Below are 23,032 nucleotides of genomic sequence, written 5' to 3'. Positions count from 1 at the left end.
TATATTGTGCGATTTGGGATTTAAGTATATATTCACTGCTATATGTATTACTCTGGGTATTAGATTTTAAGTAAAGAATTGTGCAAATTAAGATAACTCAATCTGTGACTTTAATTATTAGACACAGATGGGCTAAATTTCCATGTATGACCTCTCTTCCGTACTAAGTACAAATGATGGATTCTGAGATGCAGCTGTGCGATGTAAGGTTTCAGTGAATCTCTCTTTCCCCTCTATATACACTATTTTAGGGACTATATGTGTCTGATTATTTAAGAAGTCTTTTTTCAACAAATGTAGTTGATCAATATTTGTTGATTTAAGTTCTCTCCTTTACACTCATTATGAGTGACATGTTGTGTGATTTAAGATATTCCTATCTATGTCTTTATTTATTAGACATAGATGGACTATATATCTTTCTGAGGTTCGTTCGTATTCAATTCAGAGTATGTGCGATTTAAGATAATCATTCTTTGTCTCTAATTAGATATGTCTTTCTATGCATATGTAACGGGTATTCCCTCTATCCCAATCACAGATACAGTGTGTGTGGGTGGACACCTATGTGTTACCAGTGTGGTGCATTATACCTGTCAGGCTCACAGGGGGCCTGAGCCTCCGCCAGTGAGAGCCTGGGGTGAATCCTCTGGAATGTTCTCGGTTTCAGCGCCTCCACCTGTGTAGGGTTCTAGGGATGTAGAAGGTTTCCTACACAGGACCCACATATACAATAACCACATACACAGGAATGTATATAACCAGTTTATATACATGCAGGAAATAACACACTTAATACTAATATCTCCCTTAGAGAGTAACTCCACCATGTAACTCAGCTCCAAGTGTCTCTCACTCCACTAGGAGTGTACCTACCCACCACCGTGTATCCCCACACCGTGTCCACAGCCTAACCCCTTTGTCCCGTGGTTAGCGCTGCCACTATGTGTAATTATAATATGTATAGGAAACGTTGGTGCACTTAGGAAGGTACCTGCCGAGCGCTCCTGCACTCGGGCCTGCAAGCAACTTCGAAAAGGATTTGCCGCTTGGGGATCCCATCTGATCCGGTGTTTCCTTGCACGAGGGTCCGCCAGGGGCAATCCCACCCTGGAGACAGTCTCTGTCTCTTAGGCACGGACTTGAGCCCAAGTCTCTTCTCAGGGAGTGCTATGTCCACTGTGTCCCTATCTAATGCTAGTACTACTGTGACAGGGTCCCTAACCTAGGGCCTGTCCCTGTAGCACCACAAGCTGGGGAGTTAGGACCTATCTGGGGCTTAGGGGTTACTGGCCTAATGCAGTGGGTCACTGACCCCTGCACTCACCTCCTTCCCCTAGCTCTTCCTGGTCCTGACTGACTAACTTCTCCCTAATACCTGCAGCAACCCACTGCACTAACTGTACCTGCATCAAACACACTGCAACCAACCTGGTACCTGCAGCTACACTGCACACTCACTGTGCCTTCTTGTCAATACTCACAGCACTGATAGCCGTGACACTGACAAGACTGCACACAAACTTTGCTTCAGTGCATCATCCACTGTCATTTGCTTCAGTGCATCATCCACTGTCTAGTTCATTGTGTCATTGTGTCATATTTGGTTTTATACTTTTTAAAGCACCACAACATGTATGCATAGTGTATGCTCATGTCTTCACTGTTAACCCATTAAAGACCTTATATTTATTTTGGTTTGCACACCTTTTTTTGGTCATTTGGGATACGGGGAGAGGAGACACTCACACACCACCCCCATCGGGGGACAACTCTGCTGAAACAACAAGACACCATCCACACAGGACATCACCCTCTGAGGGCAAGGACTCACATCAGGCCGTGTGAGTTTTATGTGTATTGAGACTACAGTATATGAGTCTGTATTAACCCACTTCAGTCAGCGTTGAGGGAGAGACACCACACAAGCCCGTGTGAGTTACTGGATCCATATACTCTATGTATTCTGTGATTAGTTAGTGGGAACCCACTATCAATCCTTCCATCGTCCACTCCTCCCTCACCCCACAACTCCCCCTTCCCACCCCCCCTCCCCTACATGTGGACACGATACACTAATATTGTGTTTTATTCTCATTTATTCTTTTCTTGATACTTCATCCGGATCCACCATATTCGTGAGGTCGACGAGGTTCGCGCTGACCATCTTCACACCACTACACAAACTTAAGGGCAGGGTCCTTAACCTAGGGGCCGTCCCTTATTACTTACCCACTTAACTAGTGGGGAGTTGGGGCCTGTCTGGGACCTGGGGAACCTTACCTGGTGCAGGAGCCACTTGCTCCCTACACCCTTCCTTCCCCTTCTTGCTCCCGGCTCCAACTGCCGTGCTCCAAAGCCCGCGAAATGTATCTATCTGCCTGTCTGGGAATCCTTGTCTCTCATTGGCCACCTTGAGGCACCTGGTGCCTGCCTCTCTATGCCTCATGGGAGTTGTAGTCCCGTGGAGGCTGCTTCTATATTGCGGCCGCGTGCGCGATCCTACTATGTATGCGCAACTCCCTAAGGGCTGCCGTAACTTTCTAGCCTGACCCGCGCATGCGCGATCACGCCGCATGCGCGCATACCCGCAATGGCGGCCCCCACTAGCCAGGTACGCCGCCGAGCCTCCTACGGCTCAGATCGCTCCCTGTTCCGGCCCCCACCTTTGAGTTGTACCGGCGGGTCCGTCGCTGCCTCCGGCAGCACCCCCGACCACTCGGCACTTGGTGAGGGGAGTCTCTGGGAGCCGGGGGACACCGGGGCTACACATATATAAGTGATACTTATTCCTAATGGGGAGTAGTAACATTCTCTATTGAATATATTCATTCTTTCTTTTAAGGGTGTAATTTCCAATAAGCTGCCACTCAGTTTGTGAATTAAACCAACTTTATTCTAAGTAGTGATATCATGTTAAATATGTATCAACATGTCTGCCCTTTATTAACATGGCTGCAAAGTAATAGTATATACGCAGCGGAGTTTGTATTGATGTATATGTATGGGACGAGGAATCAGATGGTGGTTATGTTATGATATAACAGTAAATCCTTCTCCTGAATGTATACTGATTGTTGTTAGGGGCAGTATTACAAGTTAGGATGTTTCTCAATCAATTGTATTGCGCTTATCGGAACCAATAGGAACAGGGAGGTGCCTATAAAGAAGGTAGGGACAGATATGCCCGCATTAACCCCTGAAGAAACCTCACCAGTGAAACGTTGGGTGATTGGTGACTGGCGGTAACGCAGCAGGAAGACTGGGGAGGAAAAGAGCCCCGTTCGAGACCGCGAACGGCCTGGAAGCGGATCACTGTGCAGGCGAGATCTTGCGATACTGGGAGAAAGACACGTGACACGGAAGTGTTCGGCTGTCAGGGAGAACAGACGCCGGTACACAGAACTGCGAGTCTGAGCCTCCAGCGGATCTCTAAACCCGGCTATAACCGGGTATAGAACGGACACGGGCTGATCGGGACACGAGCTGAGAGTGAGAGACTCCGCGTGATTAAAAACTCTCCAACTGCCTTTTTATTACTTACAAAGTGTGAGGGAATAACCTATATGTTTATAGGGTTTTACATGTTTTAATAAACTGTGTTACACTATATTGTGTCTTCCTATATCTCTGTTCCTATGTGGCGTCAATTTGAAAACCAGCCCATTCGAGATGGAGTGAATCCTACAACAAAAGACACATGCTGAGGAGAAAACCAGTCCCAGAAAAAACAAACAAACAAACATTGTTCCAGATCCATTGTATTTGGATACAGGCCCTTATTTATCCATCCAATTGTGAGTGTATCCCTTACCATCCACACGTGACACTTTATTAGACACACTACTCTATGTTTTTTCCCTTCCTCTCTCTCTCTTTTTCTGCTCCTATGTCAATCTTTTGCAAAATATCTCCATTTCGATCTTTCAAGAAGAAATAAGCGCCAGCTCCATAGCATAATCCTGTATTAAAAAGGAGAGTAGTCAACAGGACTTGCACTCACATAATGGGTAAAAGAAACATTCAGTGGAGAGAAAGCTGTAATCAGACGCATCAGCTGGGAAGCGGATCTGAAGGTGCGACACAGAAGAGGCAAATAAAAAAAGCTCTATGTGACTAAGCCAACAACTAGATGACAACAATAAGGTGGAATGTATATCAGATGGACATTAAATAAAATACATCATAAAATTACAAAAATAAATTAATTGTGCTAAAATATACCCCATAATAAACACATTTTGAATGCATTTTAACCAGTAGATAATGTGCATCTACGTATGAGGGGGGTGGGGGGGAGGGAAAGAATGGGGGAAGGAAGGAATGGGGATGGGAGGGGACGAAAGGAGTCCAAAATAGTGACTGTTCAGTGTACAGAGTAGGAGTGAGAGACTGATATTGATCAAGAACGGAGCCGGCATCCACAGCAGAGAAGTCCGAGATCTCGCGAGATAAGATGCGATTTCTGACTGAAGCTTTCCCCTCATTCAGAGCAGTTATAGGGTCTCTCCCGTGTGGATTGCTTGGTGTCTAGCAAGATTTGATTTCCGACTGAAGCTTTTCCCACATTCAGAGCAGTTATAGGGTCTGACCTGTGTGTGGATTGTTTGGTGTGCAACAAGATCTGATTTCCGACTGAAACTTTTCCCACATTCAGAGCAGTTATAAGGTCTCTCCGCTGTGTGGATTCTTTGGTGTGTAACAAGATTTGATTTCTGATTGAAGCTTTTCCCACATTCAGAGCAGTTATAAGGTCTCACCCCTGTGTGGATTCTTTGGTGTGCAACAAGATCTGATTTCCGGCTGAAGCTTTTCCCACATTCAGAGCAGTTATAAGGTCTCTCCCCTGTGTGGATTCTTTGGTGTGCAACAAGATCTGGTTTCCGACTGAAGCTTTTCCCACATTCAGAGCAGTTATAAGGTCTCTCCCCTGTGTGGATTTTTTGGTGTGTAATAAGAATTGATTTATTACTGAAGCTTTTCCCACATTCAGAGCAGTTATAAGGTCTCTCCCCTGTGTGGATTCTTTGGTGTGCAACAAGATCTGATTTCCGACTGAAGCTTTTCCCACATTCAGAGCAGTTATAAGGTCTCTCCCCTGTGTGGATTTTTTGGTGTGCAACAAGCAGTGATTTATGACTGAAGCTTTTCCCACATTCAGAGCACTTATAAGGTCTCTCCCCTGTGTGGATTCTTTGGTGTGTAACAAGATGCGATTTGTCACTGAAGCTTTTCCCACATTCAGAGCAGTTATAGGGACTCTCCCCTGTGTGGATTATTTGGTGTCTAACAAGATGCGATTTCTTAATGAAGCTTTTCCCACATTCAGAGCAGTTATAGGGTATCACCCCTGTGTGGATTGTTTGGTGTGCAACAAGATCTGATTTCCGGCTGAAGCTTTTCCCACATTCAGAGCAGTTATAAGGTCTCTCCGCTGTGTGGATTCTTTGGTGTGTAACAAGATTTGATTTCTGATTGAAGCTTTTCCCACATTCAGAGCAGTTATAAGGTCTCACCCCTGTGTGGATTCTTTGGTGTGCAACAAGATCTGATTTCCGGCTGAAGCTTTTCCCACATTCAGAGCAGTTATAGGATTTCTTCCTTGTGGGGATTTTTTGCGGTATAACATTACAGTATGTCCCACTGTAGGGGTTCATGTCTCTGTTCTTTAAACCCTCTGCTTGTCTTGTGGTGTCTGTTAGTTTGGTAAAAGGCTGTTGATGTATAGGAATGCTCTGCCGAGTTTCTGGTAATCTTGTTCCAATTCTCATACAGACTTAAGCAATCTTGAAGTCCTTAAAACATATTTCCATTAACCCCTCATGTAATTTATGATGTTTGGGACAGTTCTTACATTGCTTCTTGGTCACAGATGAGTCATGTGCTGAAGATACAGTACATCTATGGTGAGAAAATGTATTAATGTAACATTGCAATGCATCAGAGTAGATTTGGATGAGAGACATATGTTCATTGAGTTCAACCTTTATAAAATTCTACTTGTGCAACATACTGAATATAATTAAAGTTACATTGTTATAGTTACATTCACCCAGACGAAGGCAAAGAAACACCCCAATTAATCCTTTTACAATGATGTCTCATATGTGGAAATAAATATTTCCTCCTCACTCCAGTAATGGAAATCACATTACTCCCTGTCTCAATGTTCTTCATATATTGTTCTTATTAAATAACTTTTGTTGTACTTTGTGATATATTAACCCTTTAGTGGCTGCAGGGGCCAGCTAGCTATTGGCATCCCATGACTATCTGACCACTAATGTCCACAAAGGGGTAAATATACAGCTTACAGTAGATTAACTGGGCTGATTAACTAAAATAGGAACCGACGTTCCTGCCGTAATGTCACATCATGTTTCCTTATTTGTGCTACACAGCAATTAAAACGGTTTAACAAAAAGTGCCCTAAATAATGGTGCAAAAAAATGTTCAAAAGAAAATGTAAGAAAAAATATAAATAATATACTTCCCAAGCTTATTGCTGCAGCAAAGGTTATTCCCACCTTTCTCCTAGGGCAGGGATATCCAAACAATGTAATTCCAGTGCACAGCAAACAGTCGGGTCAATAAAATAAAAAAATCATTTATTTAAACCGTATTATAAAAATGGAGGATGCAACCTTTCAAGGATGAGCCATTTTCATATAAAAAAGAAACAGACATGAATTTTATTATATCACATATTAACCATGAAAGATTTTAAATGTTATTTTTTCTGTTAAAAACATACAGATGAATAGTTTGTTTCCACAGATTGCATCTTGCCACAGCTGGTTTGATTGGCAGAAAATGGAGGACGAGTCTGTCAATCAACCATAATATACACACACACACACACACACACACACACACACACACACACACACATCTACCCAGCCTAGAAATATTTCAAAGCAAGTATAAACCAACCTCACACTGATGATACCCATCAAGGTTGAAACATATCTGTGAGTGGTTGTCCCGTGCTGTGTTTAAAAGCTGTGTGAACGTGCCACCAGTATTTTGCATTAATAGATTAAAGTGCATTCTCCTCTGACAGGCCAGGTTTAATGATGGACAGGAGGTGGGACAGATAAGATAAACTGGACAGAAGACTCCGGATTTGGGAAGAGCCCTGGTTCAGCAATAATAAGGTGGGCGATGGCACGCTGATGAGGGTTGAGAAGTCGGAGAATCCCTCCACCGATACACTATGTTGTGTTCTGTCGGTATGTCCCCCCTGTGAGTCCTCTCTTTGTCAGTTAGTTGTATTGAGTAAGACAAAAATGGGATATTTGGTTTCATTTATGTATGACAATGGGTGGAGAGCTTATGTGCTGTTTGTACTGGATACCCAATAAAAATTGATGTTGAAAAAAAAAAAATCATCTTAAATGGGCTCCATGTGAATGGATATTCCAGGCAAAAGGTGACACATTGTGTGCTCATTTGCATGTCATTTCCAAGAATCCCTGGCTGCAGTGGGAGCAATGTATGCGAGGTGAAAATGGTTGAAAGGCTGGGTTGCAGACCTGTCTAAGACATGTGAATGTGCTCACAAGTGATATTCTTAATTGGCTATATGCCAACGGTGGAGGTTTTCTGTCGCCCTTTTCACCCACTATATATATATATATATATATATATATATATATATATATATATATATATATATATTATACACACACACACGTACATGTGTACGTGTGTGTATATGTTCGATGACAGAGACAGCACACAGTGGTTAGAAAAAAACAATTATATTTAAGAATACGCAGGACACAAACACCAACATTTCTATCCTCAACAGGGTAGTGCAATGCGTGACTGTAAGTGACTCCTATATATACCCACAGCCCAGTGTACCTGAACCAAATGTGCAATTAATTAACAATGCAAATTAATCCATAAAAACAGCTAGTATAGCACGCCTAGCTATGTGTCACGCTGCGCTCACCACAAACAGGACTAGACCACGGGGCTGAGGTGGGGATGTATATAACCGCCGCCCTACAACCACGGAGCCAGGTCCGGAATGCGTAGTCGGAGTCGTGGAGCTGGGTCAGGGTAGGAGAGTTCGGGGAAGCCGTGGTACTTGCCGTGATCCCGGGGTTGGAGAGAGAAGAATCGTCGTTATCCGAAGCCGTAGTCGAGGAGAGAGCGGGGGTCCAATAACAAGCCGAAGTCCAGGGGTAGAGAAGAGACAGGTCCAGGTACGAGCAGAGGTCACAACACGAGTCAGGCAAGGCACAGGAACAGGCAAGATCCAGGAAGCAGCGAGCACAGCACAACAGTGTTTATGTTCAGCAAAGTGAAAGCGAAACAGGCAGGCATTTAAAGGGGAAAGCACCAATCAGGAACCAGCAGATGATGACCTCACACATAAGTCACCAGCCGATAGGGTATTGCAGGATTGGCTGCAGATGTAACACAGCTGATGTTGCTAGTGTTCGTTGCTGCGCGGCGTGCGCGCGTACGAGGAAGGCGGCGCTGAGTGGGTGCACCGCCAGAGAGTGTGTGTTCCGTGGGGATACTGCGGGAGCGTGCCTCCAGATGAAGCATTGCGCAGCTGCATGCGCACAGATAGCAGTCTGTGAGTGCCAGAGGTACAGCCACGTGACGCATGCTGGTTGCGGCGATCCGAACACTATGATGATGAACCAACAACAAGCTTGGCTAGCTGATCCTGAGATAGACTACACACTTGAAAAAATGTCACACTCAACTACAATGGCCATACAAGGCTCAGCATCGCAATGCGCATGTGTGAACCGAAAGTGTAGTGCGCACAAAGATTATCACCATGGTAACGGGCCAGGCGTATTAACAACATACATTCAGGAGCTCCGATACACTGGCCCCAAAATGCACCGCGAGGTGCGTTCTCGACAACCCATGACTACCAAGGGGGGGGCGCCACCAATGTGCAGGACTCAATAGAACTATAAGCGCTGCTACGAACGAAGGCTAGAACGAATCTAGATTGTTATGTTGACATTTATCGGATTTATTCTATATATGCATCATTTTATTGTTACACATTGATCTTGTATTGACATCATTACGTTTTTGCAAACAATAAGAAGGAGCAAGTAAAGCATTAACGCACTGTCGTTCTAGCCTTCACTGTATACTTTAGCTCAGGGGTGAGCAAACTTTTTATGCCGAGCCCCCCTTTTCATCCATGAAATTTCTCGGGCCCCCCCTGCCTGATGTAATCAAAATCACATGACGTCAGCGCACGTGAGCTGGTTCAGCCATTGAGGGCGAACCAGCTTTGTAACGCCCCCGCCACGCGTCTACAAAAAAAGTATTTATAGCACAAATTACATAACTTAAAAATAAATATTATAATATTTGTCTAATAGCGTTCCCATTTCTGCTGTATTATTAATCTCTCTCTTCCCGCCACATTAGAACACCTCAGGACCTCTCTAACCTCTTCCAGTCTCTCCCTGTATTTCTCACTCCCCCTCCAGTCCCTCTCTATTCCTCCCCTCAGTGTCTCCCCCTCCCCCCCCCACTCTCTTTCCCTCCCCCCAGTGTGTGTCTCTTTCTCCCTCCTCCCATTGTCTCTCACTCTCTCCCCTCTTCCAGTCTCACACTCCTCTTCCAGTCTCTCCAACTCCCTGTATTTCTCACTCCCCCTCCAGTCCCTCTCTATCCCTCCCCTCAGTGTCTCCCCCCACTCTCTTTCCCTCCCCCTGTGTGTCTCTCTCTCTTTCTCCCTCCCCCTAGTGTCCCCCTCCCTCCATTGTCTCTCACTCTCCTTCCAGCCATTGCCTCTCCCTCCCCCCAGTGTCTCTCTTGCACTCTCCAACCAGCTATTGTTTCTCCCTCCACCCGGTGTCTCTCTCACACTCTCCCTCCAGCCATTGTGTGTCTCCCTCCCTCCCACCAATGTCTCTCTCATCCCCATCCCCATGTAGCTCTTTCTACCCCCCTCCCCATGTCACACTCACTCTCACCCCCCTCCCCATCTCACACTCTCACCCCCCTCATGTCACTCACACCCTCCCCATGCCTCAGTCTCACACTCACTCCCCCATGTCCCAGTCTCACACTCACTCCCCCATGTCCCAGTCTCACTCTCCCACCCCCCCATGTCCCAGTCTCACTCCCCCCCATGTCCCAGTCTCACTCCCCCCATGTCCCAGTCTCACTCCCCCCCCATGTCCCAGTCTCACTCCCCCCACATGTCCCAGTCCCCCCCCATGTCCCAGTCTCACTCCCCCACATGTCCCAGTCTCACTCCCCCCCCATGTGCCAGTCTCACTCCCCCCCCATGTGCCAGTCTCACTCCCCCATGTGCCAGTCTCACTCCCCCATGTCCCAGTCTCACTCCCCCCCATGTCCCAGTCTCACCCCCCCATGTCCCAGTCTCACTCCCCCATGTCCCAGTCTCACTCCCCCATGTCCCAGTCTCACTCACCCCATGTGCCAGTCTCACTCCCCCATGTCCCAGTCCCACTCCCCCATGTGCCAGTCTCACTCCCCCCCCATGTGCCAGTCTCACTCCCCCATGTCCCAGTCTCACTCCCCCATGTCCCAGTCTCACTCCCCCATGTCCCAGTCTCACTCCCCCATGTCCCAGTCTCACTCCCCCATGTCCCAGTCTCACTCCCTCATGTCCCAGTCTCACTCCCCCATGTCCCAGTCTCACCCCCCATGTCCCAGTCTCACTCCCCCCATGTCCCAGTCTCACTCTCCCCCATGTCCCAGTCTCACTCTCCCCCATGTCCCAGTCTCACCCCCCCATGTCCCAGTCTCACTCCCCCCCATGTCCCAGTCTCACTCCCCCCCATGTCCCAGTCTCACTCCCCCCCATGTCCCAGTCTCACTCCCCCCCATGTCCCAGTCTCACTCCCCCCCATGTCCCAGTCTCACTCCCCCCCATGTCCCAGTCTCACTCCCCCATGTCCCAGTCTCACTCCCCCATGTCCCAGTCTCACCCCCCATGTCCCAGTCTCACTCCCCCCCATGTCTCAGTCTCACTCCCCCCCATGTCCCAGTCTCACTCCCCCATGTGCCAGTCTCACTCCCCCCCATGTCCCAGTCTCACTCCCCCATGTCCCAGTCTCACTCCCCCCCATGTCCCAGTCTCACTCCCCCCCATGTCCCAGTCTCACTCCCCCCCATGTCCCAGTCTCACCCCCCCCCCATGTCCCAGTCTCACCCCCCCATGTCCCAGTCTCACCCCCCCCATGTCCCAGTCTCACTCCCCCCCATGTCCCAGTCTCACTCCCCCCCATGTCCCAGTCTCACTCCCCCATGTCCCAGTCTCACTCCCCCATGTCCCAGTCTCACTCCCCCATGTGCCAGTCTCACTCCCCCATGTGCCAGTCTCACTCCCCCCCATGTGCCAGTCTCACTCCCCCCCATGTCCCAGTCTCACTCCCCCCCATGTCCCAGTCTCACTCCCCCATGTCCCAGTCTCACTCCCCCATGTGCCAGTCTCACTCCCCCATGTGCCAGTCTCACTCACCCCCTCTCCCCATGTCACACACGCTGATGCAGGAAGCAACGAGATGCTGCTGTGTACTGTAGCACAGCGCAGCACAGCGCCACCTAATGGCCAAAAGAAAAATTGCAGCTGCAGACGGCTTTTTTCCCTCTGCTCCTGGCAAAATCGCCGCTGCTTCCTGCGCCCCCCCTAAACAATCTTGCGCCCCCCCAGGGGGGCGCGCCCCCCAGTTTGCGCACCGCTGCTTTAGCTGATCATTTATTATGCACTATTTTTTGGCTGAGCTATGGGTTTAACTGTGGTGGTATGGTGGAGCTAGATCTGTAGATCTGCTCTGCAGTACTGTACCATCATGTTACATCAAATTCCCCCTACACAGCCAAACTGCATTTTCTGTTATTTGTGTATGTATGCGCATTATGACCAATTGATCTGAATAACAACTATGTTGTCACGCATGCGCGTCAATTGCCAGAGGGAACTCTTAAATAGTTGGGTCAATGAAGGAGAATAACTCTCCCTGCGATGTCAACTTTTGTTACATCTAGTAACGCATGCGCACAACGCCTCAATTAGAGCAGTAGTGTCTGTGTTGTAATGCATGCGCACTAGCCGCCACAGTGATATCTGGAGGGTATCTCCTTCGCGGTGGAGGTCAGTGTAGGAGAATAACTCTCCCTGTGATGTCAACTTTTGTTGCATCTAGTAACGCATGCGCACAACGCCTCAATTAGAGCAGTAGCGGCTGTGTTGAAACGCATGCGCACTAGCCGCCACAGTGATATCTGGATGGTGTCCTTCGTGGTGGAGGTGAGTCTGCCCCAGATATGGGGTCTGGATACTACTTGACCAATGACTGGATGCTTTTGGGGGGGCTCGCTTTGATAAATATATAAGTAGAACTTTATTGGAATATAGCGATATATGCGCATGCGCGGTGTAGACTTTTCACAACTCTAACTATTGATCTGCGCATGCACGGTGTTGTGATTGGTCTGTCATTGCAAATGGCCCCAATAAAAAGCTTTGCCTTTCTTTACTTGCAAAAATGTCCCTGAGGAAGCTCCATAGCTGGAGGGAAACGTGCGTAGGGCACGTAGTGATGTTGTAAGACTCCTACTTGGAAGTCTTTTACTTTAGTTTGACGATTTTACAGCTGACCAACAGTTACATTATCATAGTTAGATTATGGATTTCAATTACTGGCACTAATTTGCTGTGCCTGTGTTTATATATGTGGTGCCTAAGGCTCATTACACCTGCAGGGATATCTGTGCAATTCAGGTGCAGTGCTGGGTCGTGATATTAGGCTATTCCACACTTGAACCTGTTTGCTAAGGGAGTTCCTTGTTCCTGCTGCTAAACCTCTAGTATTTATCTGGATTACATTATACCTATGATAGTAACTATGTATATCTGACCTGGTATCACTATTATATTAGGTTTATTAAGGGAGCTCTATGTCCTTGACAAACACCTCTACTAGATTATATCTGAGGTTATATTACACCTATGATTGTAACTATATGCACTCTACCTGGTACTATCACTATATGGTATTTCCTGGTGCAATTTAGGATTGGGTCCTAGGTGGTTTACTAATACCACTGCTGTATCTGCCTTGTATCTCCTAGATTATTAGTTTAACGTGCTACAGTGGCGGCACGCTTTATTCTAAAGCGGCCGCCGCCACGTGTGGGAAAATTTTCGTGCAGCCGGCAGCTCATTTGGGGTTTTCACTGGCACGTGCCGCGCGTCACTGTGGCGCCAGTCACACATTCAGGGTTCCCGGCATCCCCGAAGGCATGCAGAGGAAGCAGGGGTAAGGGGCAAGCTGCGCAAAGCAGGAGCTGCCAGGGGGTAGCAGGCAGGGATTCGGGGAAGGGGAGGGGAAGTATTTTAATTTTACACGCGGGAAGGGGAAGATGCGGCTCGCTCGTGGCTCCGTTTTGGCGCCAGCCGAAAAAAGACCCGGCCATTACGGGCAAATGTGAGAATAAACTCTGCCGGTACAGTAGTAAGTGGTTAAATATCTAGATCAGATGACAGACAATCGTCAAACTTATTTTAATTTTGGTTACACCTACATTATCGGTAATATATGTTTTATGTAATGTCAATAAAGGTTATATTTTATATGTAAGTGGTGTGCATTTAAGTGAATTCTATTTTGAGTACACTCACTTGTGTGCTCGCCACTTTTCCTGATTCACATCAGTTCACAGTTTTGCACCCACTCAATAATTATTGATTTCTCATTAAATTAGTATGGCCCTTAGTTGATCACTCCCTACCCCTCTCTTTGTTTAGTTTAAAGACATTTTTATTTTTCCTGCTCCTGAAGTTTCAAATGATATTGAGCTGTTCAGCTAAGCCACAAGACCTTGAAGAGGGGAGAAAAGCGCGAATGTTATGAAAATAAAATATAGATAACCAGAAAGTCTCGCATTCTGAGGGAGGTGCCCATGAAGTCCCATATGTAGAGGAAAAGTCACCGGCCCGTATAAGGAATATTAGCTGAGTCATTCATTTCTAATATGAATCCCATAATAATGCGATTAACTCGAAGTGTTCATGTTCATATTTTGTTTATCTCATATGCTTACATAGTGACGCGCAAGCAACCTCGTATAGGGGGCGTGGCTTAGTATTTTGTGTATAAATAAGGCCTGTATGCCACCATGTCGTTGGGAGAGTTTTATTTTGAAACTCTCCTCTGCGTGTGCACCGTACACTGCAATAAACTTATTTGTTATCCTGCAAATGATCCTCAGATGACTCTTATTTATTCACGCTTTTCACAGATGGCACTCCGAATAGGAACCCAAATATACCGGAAGCTGAGCACCTGAAAAAAACACTCCTCGGTCACTCAAATCTGAGCGCTCATAAAAATCAAGGTAAAGGGCATCTTTTTGAGGAAAGCCTGAGTTTAAAAAGTTGTTTTGAGTGGTGTGTAGAGAGATGTGTTTTGAAGGGTGTCTCAATCTGGGTTGACGGGTTTACCTAGAAGTTTCAAATAAGTTTATTTGTCTGTTTCTGTATCCATTTTAAAGTGTTATAGTTGTTAAGTTTTATTTGGATTAAGGTGAGAGTCCCGTTAAAAGTTTTGGTGTTTTGGTGATGAAGGTGAGTGTTTGTATGCTTAGGGAATTGTTTCAGACCGTCCTGGGTTGTGATAAATATTTTTTGTTGTCTGAGCAGGAAGGGTCCCTGATTGTACATTTGTTCTGTTTTGTCATTAACATACCAAGTGAGTTTATTTATGGATATCTGTTTAGAAGGTCTTCTCTGTATCCATGTTATAAAAGTATAAAGTTTATCAGGACTGGGTTTGACCCGCTGTAGTAATTCAAGTGTTTTCTTGGGTATGGTTATGGTGAAAAAATATGATTGGGGAACAGTCTCGTGACAGGTCCTTATTTGCATAATTCAGAACAATAACATGCCAAAAGAGTTGTACGCAATCAGCTTGCGCTGATTATTGTATCAGGAGTATTGTACAGGTCAATTAAATGTGATTACTGTAACAGGAGAATAATGGGAAACCAAAGTTCTCAAAATTTGCCGTTAGGGGTTGTGTATCTGCAGACAAAAATAATAAAGAATGGATACAGAGAACAAGAAGAGACAATATAAATATGTTTTGTTGTTCAAGTGAAAATACACATGCAAGTTCAAGTGAAAATACACATGGAAGTCCCAGTGAAAAACATGTGACCCCAATGAAAAAAGTTTGTTTGCAATAAATTACTATGGAAGGAAGCGTGAACCTATGGGCAGCCGCACCAGTTTTCTTATTCGTAAGAATGCGAACGCAAGGGCTCATAGTGGAACCTTCTAACTTTCAGTGATCCCTGTGTGTCTGTGGCAGTATAAATCTTTGGATTTTATGAGGTTTTTGTGGCTAAAGTCAAGCATGGCGTGACCAGCTGGCGGACGCAGCAGAAATCAGGTGTAAACGTATCAGCTTTTCCTTCCATTTCCCCACAAGCAATAAGTGGTTATAAATCATTTCCTGATATAAACTCAAGTTTCGGTGCCGGCAAGTAAAATTGTTGCGCCCTTAATGGAGAGTTGCCAGGTGGATTTGATACCCTAATGAATTTTTCCTGAATGATTACCTGTGTGAAAGATAAACCATGCTAAGTATCACGTATGCACAAATCACCATCCAAAAACTTGCAAGTACTTACAAAAACATGAATATTATTTGCTCACAATGAAGTCAAGTGTATGCAAGAAAGAGAATCAGAATTGCAGCAGCAGCACAGAGCGTGCCCCCAACTTTTTCTCCATGCGAGGAATGTGCCAAAATACGAAAGTTAACTCAAACGCTCTGGAGCATCAGAGTAGTCATAAATTCAGGTTATTTATGAGAAGAAAGAAAGAGAAGGGAACTTTTATTAATTTAGTTGCAGGATGAAATTGTTTGGTAATAGGGGAGAAATGTTTTTCTTTTATTTGTTCGTTATTTTTGTGATGTTGTTTGGCTGTGTATGAGAGAAGTTTTTGTATTGTGTGTTCTGTATTGTGTGTAACCAGTAAAAACACATTTCAATTTTATTTCTATGGGATTAGGATATGTTTGGGAATATTTTGTGTTTAAAAATGCGGGTAAAAGCTCACAAGCATTGTTTGAATTATATATTGTATTGTATGTTTTTATGTATATAACGCCATTAATATGCATAGCGCTTCACAGGAGTGGTGCACGTCATTAGCAAATGGTAAAGGTATGAGGTCATGGAATAGGTGATCCAGACATAAAAGTAACATTAAGGAAGAGAAGTCCCTGCACTGAGGAGCTTACAATCTAATTGGTAGGTAGGGAAAGTGTACAGAGACATTAGGATTTGATTTATTTTTATTTATTAATTTATCAAATATTTTACCAGGAAGTAATACATTGAGAGTTACCTCTCGTTTTCAAGTATGTCCTGGGCACAGAGTAAAACAAATAATACATGGTTACTGTAGAGGGAGAAAGGGGGTGGCCCGGAATTAAAGGGGTTACACCCCATTTGGCCATCCCCTGACCTCACCAGAGAGACAAGGGGTTAACTGGGCTGAGACCCAGAACTGTGATTTAACTCCTGTTATGACATGTACATGTGTATATGTACACAGGGAGTATATTCCCCTGTTCCCCCTGTTTTATTGTAACATCTGGTTAATCAGTGTCTGCATCACACACACACTGGGATCCATCCGGGAGTACAAGGGTTAATAGTTGTATAATGATTATAGACCTTTGTTTAACATTCCCGCCTTTTCAGGCACCATTTTGCAGGCTCCCATAGGCCGCCATTGGAAGTCTTTCAATGGCGAATCTTGCGGTTGAGTCCTGTTCCTGAGAAGACCAGCAGATGGCGTCCGAGAGGGAGAGCGGCGGTTTCCCTTTGAAAATCAATAGGCTCATTGACTTCAATGGAGAAATCCTCGAGAGAGCTTTCCAGGAACGAGTTGGCTGCCGTCCAAACCACTTAACCGCAAAGCGGATACAATTTCAATAGGAGAGCTTTGATCACTTACAAGTCAAGTTCAACGACAAGTGGCGTGAGAATAAACAGTTCTAGGGCCCCTAGAAATAAAATTCTTTCTGTCCCTAGTTCCTAGACCTCCCCCCACTCGACCACAACCGGGTCCCCGTATCCTGGACCCCCGATACGGGTCGAACCGAGAAGAGTGGGCCACGCCATAGGTTCCAATGGCGGCGGCAGAAACAGCTCAGGAAAACGGCTAAGTGTCAAATGCTGAAATTTGGTAATCCCTAGCTCCGGTTCCGGAGGGCCCAGCGGATCAGGGTTTGGGGTATCTGTAGCCACTGCTCCGGCATCGCTGCAGAACCATCCTTGACCCGCTTGGACCAACCCGACGGAGTATGGACCCCCTTGAAAGTTCGGGATTTCTCCCATAGACTTCAATGGCGGCCAAACCCCATTGACCGGCTACGGCGGAAAAACCCCATTGACTTCAACGGCGGCATCGCCCCGTTGAAAGTCTATGGTGGGGATTCCCATAGCCGCCAATGGCGGCGGTTTGCCATTGAAAGTCTATGGCGGCGGAACCCGTTGTTTTCAATGGGGATTTAGTGAAAAAACGTGATTTAATTTACAGCGGAGTTTTGTGTATTAAAATGTGAAACGGTTTTAAGTGTATTTGTTTATGTTCATGTTTTATCCAACATACTGTATTTCAAGGTATGGGTAAAACACAGAGGAAATTCCTTTGCATACCAAGGTAGCATATGGCCAGAAAGGCGACCCAATGTCTAGGACTTGAGTATGTTTCAAAGGATTTTGTCACCTCCACTGTTTGCATGAGGGCAGAGATTACTCAAACCAGAGCAGTCTTCAAGTGTTCCATTTCACACCTCACAAACAAAGAATATCCTGCCAGAATCACAAATTGGTAGACCAGCTGGCATCCCTGAGGTAGAGGAGGGGTTATAGAAATGAGACCCCAGAGCTCTACTGCGCATGTACCCACTAGCAGGGGGCATGAGTCAAATTGTGTTCCCACGTTAACGACTGGCTAGAGGTAATTGAAAACCAATCCACGGTACTCAATGTTAAGGATAGGGCACAAAAGCTTTATAAACTGTTGTTCCCCTGTATTCTTTGTCTTCAATTTATCATCTGAATGCTACCTGATTGCGAGAGAATTGCTATGCTATATACTTCTCATTCCCCAACCCCAAAGTAAGTGTACTTCTTGTTTGTTACTGTATTATTCGTGTGTTCACCTATCCAAAGGAATAAATATACTTTATTATATCTAAGACTCGTCCCAGTTCAACCCAGTGATTTGTGTTAACCCTTTAATACCTGTGGCAGGCTATCGTCACAGTTACAAGTACAGTTACATAAATGAACAGGGTATACATTATATACAAGACATTGCGTGCACAGTTAAAGAAAATATATATTATGAGCGTATGAAACAGTTACAGACCAGGCTAAAATGTGAGACAGCCTTAGATTTGAAAGAACTTAAACTGGTGGTGGATGTGAGAGTCTATGGTAGGTTGTTCCAGTTTTGGGGTGCACGGTAGGAGAAGGAGGAACGTCCGGATACTTTGTTGAGCCTTGGGACCATGAACAGTCTTTTGGAGTCTGATCTCAGGTGATAAGTGCTGCAAGTGGTAGGGGTGAGGAGCTTGTTCAGGTAGCTGGGTAGCTTGCCCATGAAGAATTTAAAGGCAAGACAGGAAAGGTGAACTTTGCGCCTAGACTCTAGTGTTGACCAATCTAGTTCTTTGAGCATTTCGCAGTGATGTGTGTTGTAGTTGCATTGGAGAACAAAACGACAAATTGAATTGTAGAGGGTGTCAAGTTTGCTAAGGTGGGTTTGAGGTGCCGAGCCATATACTATGTCTCCATAGTCAATAATTGGCATTAGCATCTGCTGTGCGATACGCTTTCTGACCAGGAGACTTAGGGAAGGATTTGTTCCTGTAAAGTACCCCTAGTATGGCATAGGTCTTGGTTGTCAGGGTATGAATGTGCATCCCGAATGTTAAGTGGGAGTCAAACCATAAGCCCAGGTATTTAAAACTAGTGACAGGTGTTAGGTGGTGTTAGCGTTGGTTCTAATCAGGAGCTCAGTCACTGGAAGCTTTACAAATGTAGTCTTGGTCCCAAATACCATTGTTACAGTCTTGTCAGTGTTTAAAAACAGTTTGTTTTGGGAAATCCAGTTTTCGAGCCTCAAAAAGTCAGACTGAAGTATGTGTTGAAGGTCAGAGAGGCTATGGCTGTGTGCATATAGGATTGTGTCATCTGCATACATGTGTATTGAGGCTTCCTTACAAGCTGTGGGAAGATCATTAATGAACACTGAGAAGAGTAGGGGCCCCAGAACAGATCCTGCGGGACACCACAGGTGATATCCAGGGGGTTGGAGTTAGAGCCTGAGATGGACACATGTTGGGATCTTCCTGATAGGTAGGACTGAAACCAGTTTAAAGCATGCTTCCCTATTCCAGAGCTCTGGAGTTTGTTAAGCAGGATAGCATGATCAACTGTGTCAAAAGCCTTTGCAAAATCTAGGAATACTGCACCAGTGAGTTGTCCCCGTTCCATTCAACACTGGATTTCATTGCAAACTTTTAGCAGGGTAGTTACGGTGGAGTGTTTGGGACAAAACCCAGATTGGTATTGGCTAGGGAAATTTGTCTTGGTATAGAAATCGCTTAATTGGGAGTGGACACATTTTTCCATGACTTTGGATAGAATTGGGAGAAGTGAGATTGGCCTGTAATTTGAGACAGTGTTTTTGTCCCCACTTTTGAAGATTGGGACAACTCTGGCAGTTTTCCAGATCTTAGGGATATGGCCTGCAGACAGGATAGAGTTGACTATGGACACAATTGGTTTGCAAATGGCTGGGGCACCAAGTCGTAGGAACCTAGATTGTAGTAAGTCGGGTCCACATTGGCTGCTTAGTTTTAGTTTGAGGAGCGCTTGTATAATCTCCTCTTCAGATACTGGGCCAAATTGAAAATTGTGGGCAGTGTTGGGAGGGGGTGGGACTATAGGGGTACTCCCAGGATGAGATTCAGGTTTGTAGTTTGGGCTGCGTTTCGCTAATAAGTTAGTGGCACACCCCACAAAGTAATCATTGAATGCATTTGCAATGTCAGTGGGGTTTGTCAGAGTAATATCCCCCTTAGTGATATTACTTGGTTGTTGATGGTTAGGAGGCTGGAATATATTGTTGATAACCTTCCAGAAGTTAGCTGGGTTTGATGTATTTTAGAATTAGAAGCCAGGAGAGGAATTTCAGGAGGGGAAACGCAGAATCAGAGTTTAAAGAGTAGAGTGATTCTGGCAGCAGCGTTTAGGATAGATTGTAGGGAAGACAGGTGAGAGGCAGGAAGGCGGGTTAGCAGGGGATTACAGTAATCAAGATGGGACAGAATGAGGGCCTGAATCAGAGATTTTAATAGTTGAGCAACAGAGGAACAGGTGTATCTTTGTGATATTGTAGAGGAAAAAGCGACAGTTATAGAAATGTTTTGAATGAGAGAGGAGCAGAGTGTGACCCCTAAGCAGCGTGCTTGGGCTATGGGAAGGAAGATTCAAGAGTAATGTGGAAGGAGATAATAGGGTCAGGTTTGGGAGGAAGTATGAGGAGCTCTGTTTTTGCCATGTTAAGTTTAAGGCGAAGGGGGGCCGTCCAGGATGAGATAACAGAAAGATATTCAGAAACTTAGGTTTGTACAGCAGGTGTAAGGTCAGGGGTTGAAAAGTAAATGTGTGTGTCGTCAGCATAGTGGTGATATTTAAACCTAAGAGATGTTATTAGGTCACCTAGAGAGAGTGTGTACAGAGAAAAAAAGAAGAGTGTGGTCCACAGAGGCAAATGCTTCAGAGAGGGTGAGGAATATGAGCAGAGTGTAATGTCTTTGGCAGCATATAGGTCATCAGTTGTTTTAGTGAGAATTGTCTCAGGGGAGGGAGCAGTGCAGAAGTCAGATTGTAGAGGGTTAAGGAGAGAATGGGTGTTGAGGAAATGGAGCAAGCAAGAGAATACAAGACAAGTTCAGTAGTTAGAAAGATAGGTAGGGTCAAGCTTGCTATTTTTGAGTCATGGTATAACTGTTGCATGTTTGAAGGAGAATGGAAATGTATCAGATTAGAGGGAGAAGAGGAGATCAACAGTGATGGTGACATCCTCTTCTGATACAGTGGAAAAAGAGTCAAGGAAAGCAGGAAGAGAGCAGGAAGCGGTGTAGGATAAGAGGAAACAGAGGGAATGGTCTGGTGTATGGATTCAACCTCTTTCTCGAAAAAGTCAGCAAAAGTCCTGAGATGAGATGAAGGAAGAGTTAGTGTGGGGTTAGACTTGTGACTGTTGATTAAGGGAGAGAAGTAGGTTTGTTTAGCTTGAGAAAGGACAGAAGTGAAACAGGATAGCATACCTTTGTAGTGAAGGAAGTCTGTGAAAGTATGAAAGTTCAAACAGAAGGCATTAAAAAGAAATGAGTGGAGGGAGATAGCATGAGCGGGTGGGAGCTATTTGTGTGTTAAGAAGTTATATAACCTCAGCTATATAAAAGCCCGCTATTTAATTTTTGAGAGGGCATAAAAAATGTAGTTCTTAGGGCTCTGGATAAAGCTCCATGTATTTAAACTTTAAGCAAAAGTTCCAATCCAATAATTATTATTTTTCAGGAAGAAGCTTGTGTGCCGTTATCTTATCTGTTCAGGGTCAATTGGCGAAACGCCCAGAAACAAGATGGCTTTTTGCCCGGAAACAAGTCTTATATATATAAAAAAAAAAAAATCCTTAGTCAAATGCAGTGTCCTTAAAAATATAAAGCTGACCATGTGCTCAGCACTGTGCAAAGAGATTATATAAAGCAAGACATTAGTGTGAAGTCTTATACAAAATCATTTGTCTATTAACTGAATGTGTGATGTATGTTATAACTTTTAACCATTTATTTTTTCCAAAGGTGTCCATAAGCAGTGGTTATTGTAAAAATTGCTGTGTAATCTAGAATGGGTTTGCCAGGAAGGGGTGAATTGGGAGTCATCTCTCATTTGTGGGTGTGTCTTGTGCATAGGGTTAAATATAGAGGATACTGCTGCGGCTCATTTTATTCTAACACATCGCCGTTTTTCCCCTGACTTTTTCCTGGAATGCGACGTACTTCAACGGGAGCATGCTACATTCATTTTGCATTCTCAGCCAAGGGTCATGCGTAGGTCATGCGCGGTTGACGCGCAGTTGATGCGTTTATTGAGAATGGTTCGGATTTAATAGGTTGCAATTCTTCGCGTGTCCGCCAGATGGCAGATATTCATGAATTGTAATGCGCATGCGCTTCAGTAATGTGTCAGCTTGCAGGTGTTTCGTTTAAAAAAGATACTGTACCACAGTGTGCCATTGTAAATTGGCCTTGAGACTGAAGGAAGAGGTTACAAAAATGTATCAATTTAGGCTTTTCATATTAAAGAAAGACAAAGACCAGTTTCTGTTACAGTATTCTCCAGAGAGCCGTCGCCATGAGTATTCAAGTGCAGCCCGTTTTCCAAAAATCCGACAGAAGTTACGTGTATTTGATATGGGCCGCGATTAATGCAACAGATGATAAGATGGCAACAGTTGTTCAAATTTAGCAGTATTTTATCGAAAACTATGACTTTACAAATTTTCGCCAGCTCCTCATACGTGGAAGCGTGCAATAAGGAAAAGGTTATGTGGCGATCCCTGTTTTTATCGTATTGAGCCACAATTTGTTGGAGGGTATTGGTTTGTATCACCGGCTTTTTCCTGTATCTATGATCATGCAGACGGCAAAAGGCGAAAGGTCATGTTAAAACCAACTAAGAAACGACAGTCGCTGCCAAGCAATGCACCAGCACCAGCACCGGCTTCCAATAACGGTCCCACCGTCAGTGACAACCCTTGCTGTCTATCCAGCAAGCCTGAGCCGGATTTCGCGTGCAGTTTCGATCAAGCTTGCATGTACCTAAGCAATTTCCAGCCTCATCAGCTGACTACAGGTGTACTATTCCCGCTGCAAACTATCGACGTGGATGATCAAGAACA

At 45.0% G+C, this 23,032-nt stretch overlaps 3 protein-coding genes across 5 annotated transcripts in view; 1 reads left to right on the top strand and 2 right to left on the bottom strand.

The window, feature by feature from the left end:
• LOC142468238 (uncharacterized) overlaps positions 1–23,032 on the bottom strand; it is a 407,600-nt gene that overhangs the window by 282,297 nt on the left and 102,271 nt on the right. The window lies entirely within an intron of this gene.
• LOC142468214 (uncharacterized) overlaps positions 1–23,032 on the top strand; it is a 119,143-nt gene that overhangs the window by 40,668 nt on the left and 55,443 nt on the right. The window lies entirely within an intron of this gene.
• LOC142468177 (uncharacterized) overlaps positions 2,909–23,032 on the bottom strand; it is a 122,385-nt gene continuing 102,261 nt past the window's right edge. Inside the window, exon 3 of the mRNA XM_075574405.1 lies at positions 2,909–5,901. Coding sequence (XP_075430520.1) covers positions 4,497–5,771 — 1,275 coding nt within the window. The 5' untranslated portion in view covers positions 5,772–5,901 and the 3' untranslated portion in view covers positions 2,909–4,496. The remainder of the gene's footprint in view (positions 5,902–23,032) is intronic.

This window comes from Ascaphus truei, chromosome 1 (assembly GCF_040206685.1).
Source record: "Ascaphus truei isolate aAscTru1 chromosome 1, aAscTru1.hap1, whole genome shotgun sequence".
Taxonomy (NCBI): Eukaryota; Metazoa; Chordata; class Amphibia; order Anura; family Ascaphidae; genus Ascaphus; species Ascaphus truei.
This window is presented reverse-complemented; position numbering and strand designations above follow the sequence as displayed.